The sequence below is a fragment of the Apaloderma vittatum genome, unplaced genomic scaffold (genome assembly GCF_000703405.1).
Source record: "Apaloderma vittatum isolate BGI_N311 unplaced genomic scaffold, ASM70340v1 scaffold8119, whole genome shotgun sequence".
In the NCBI taxonomy this organism is placed as follows: Eukaryota; Metazoa; Chordata; class Aves; order Trogoniformes; family Trogonidae; genus Apaloderma; species Apaloderma vittatum.
The window spans coordinates 1,985-3,671 of record NW_009733482.1 but is presented as its reverse complement, the minus strand read 5'-3'; the positions used below and the strand labels follow the sequence as shown (position 1 = coordinate 3,671).

The 1,687-nt window shown below is 51.0% G+C and overlaps 1 protein-coding gene across 1 annotated transcript in view; it reads right to left on the bottom strand.

Moving 5' to 3' along the window:
• Nucleotides 1-1,225: 1,225 nt before the first annotated feature.
• Nucleotides 1,226-1,687, bottom strand: part of LOC104278815 (olfactory receptor 14J1-like) — a gene marked incomplete at its 5' end in the record, with an annotated part of 863 nt that continues 401 nt past the window's right edge. The window contains 1 exon segment of the mRNA XM_009875909.1: nt 1,226-1,687. This exon segment is cut by the window's right edge and continues 20 nt beyond it. Within this exon segment, the coding sequence (XP_009874211.1) occupies nt 1,226-1,687 (462 nt within the window).

The window sequence follows — 1,687 nt, the reverse complement described above, 5'->3', positions numbered from 1 at the left end:
ATATATTCCTGACTTACATCCGAACTTGTAATGTACTTTATCTGTTGCAGTGCTGGGTAGATTTCTGGTTGGAAGAAATCTTAACTCTGAGTAGCTGTCGTGTGTGTTTTGTGGGTGCCTCCATGACAACTGCCCTACTCTGCACTCATGTGAGATGCCTCAGGGCATGAGGACTGAACACAGGGACCTCGGTCCAACTGGAAGGAACTGGGAGGGTGAAAGCAAGAAAACGCATTGATTGAGACAATGACAGTTTAATATGTAAGGCAAAAGTTGGCTCCAGGAAAGCTGGGCGGCATCCTGCATAATAGTAACTTGCGAAGACAAATGCCACCACTCTGAACGTTCCCCTCTCTTGTCATCTGGTCTGCAATGTCCTTTCGGTCATTTGGGGTGAGCTCCCAAATCCTTGAGCACCCCCAACCTCATCCCCGGTGAGGTAGCAGGAGAAGTAGAAAAAAGCTTGCCTCTGTGTAAGCCTTGCTCAGCAAGAACTAAAACACCCCCGTATTACCAACTCTGTTTTCAGTACAAATCCAAAATACAGCTCCATACCAGAAGAAAACTAACTCTATCCCACCCGAAACCAGTACAGGTGGCTTCCCTGGTGTGCCCAGTGACCGTGGGCACAGACAAGACCCTGCCTTGCTGGTCCTGCAGGTATGTTCCAGGAGGCCTGGCTGGGGGAGGACACTGATATATGCCTCCACCATGGACACTCACAGAGTTTAGCTGGATGCTGGTGTTTTCATGAGTGGGCTGCTTTCTTGGGCATGTACTTGAGAGCACCTTTGGAAAAAGACCAGGCACTGCCTTGAGGAAATGCCCTTTCATGATGAAACCGCTCCTATGGAGGCCAACTCTGTGCCAGAAGTGCCCATGAGCTGTCCTTGCCTGCGGTCACAGCACAGCCACACCACAGGATGGGGACCAAGCTGCCTGAGCCCTCAGGCCTTACCTCAGAATAGGGGCTCAGGAGGAGAGGGGTGGAGAGAGCAGCTCTGGAGAGTGCAGTGAAGGAAGGCAGGGCCCTATACCTTGCTGAAACACACAGGGAGTACAGCTCCTCATTTGCAAAGCACTTGTCAGAAAATAAAGGCAGAGAGTGAATTAGAAAGGGCATAAAAACTTTATTACAAGTAAAACACCACGAACAACAGAAAATAGAGACAACAGGCTGGGTTTGCACTGGGTTATGCTGCAACAGCTCTGCAGGAGAAAACAGTCAGTTTATTGCTTCTGAAAAACATCCAGTCAACATTTTCCTCAGGGCACCCTTGAGCTCCTGGTTCCTCAGGCTGTAGATGAGGGGGTTCACTGCTGGAGGCACCACCGAGTACAGAACTGACACCACCAGGTCCAGGGGTGGAGAGGAGATGGAGGAGGGCTTCAGGTAGGTGAACATGTCGGTGCTGACAAACAGGGAGACCACGGCCAGGTGAGGGAGGCAGGGGGAGAAGGCTTTGTGCCGTCCCTGCACTGAGGGGATCCTCAGCACGGCCCTGAAGATCCCAACATAGGACACCACGATGGAAACAAAACACCCAAGTCCTACTAAGACACTAATCACAAGAAGTCCAACTTCTCTGAGGTAGTCTGAGTGTGAGCAGGAGAGCTTGAGGATCTGTGGGACTTCACAGAAGAACTGTCCCACAGCATTGCCCTGGCAGAGGGGCACTGAAAATGT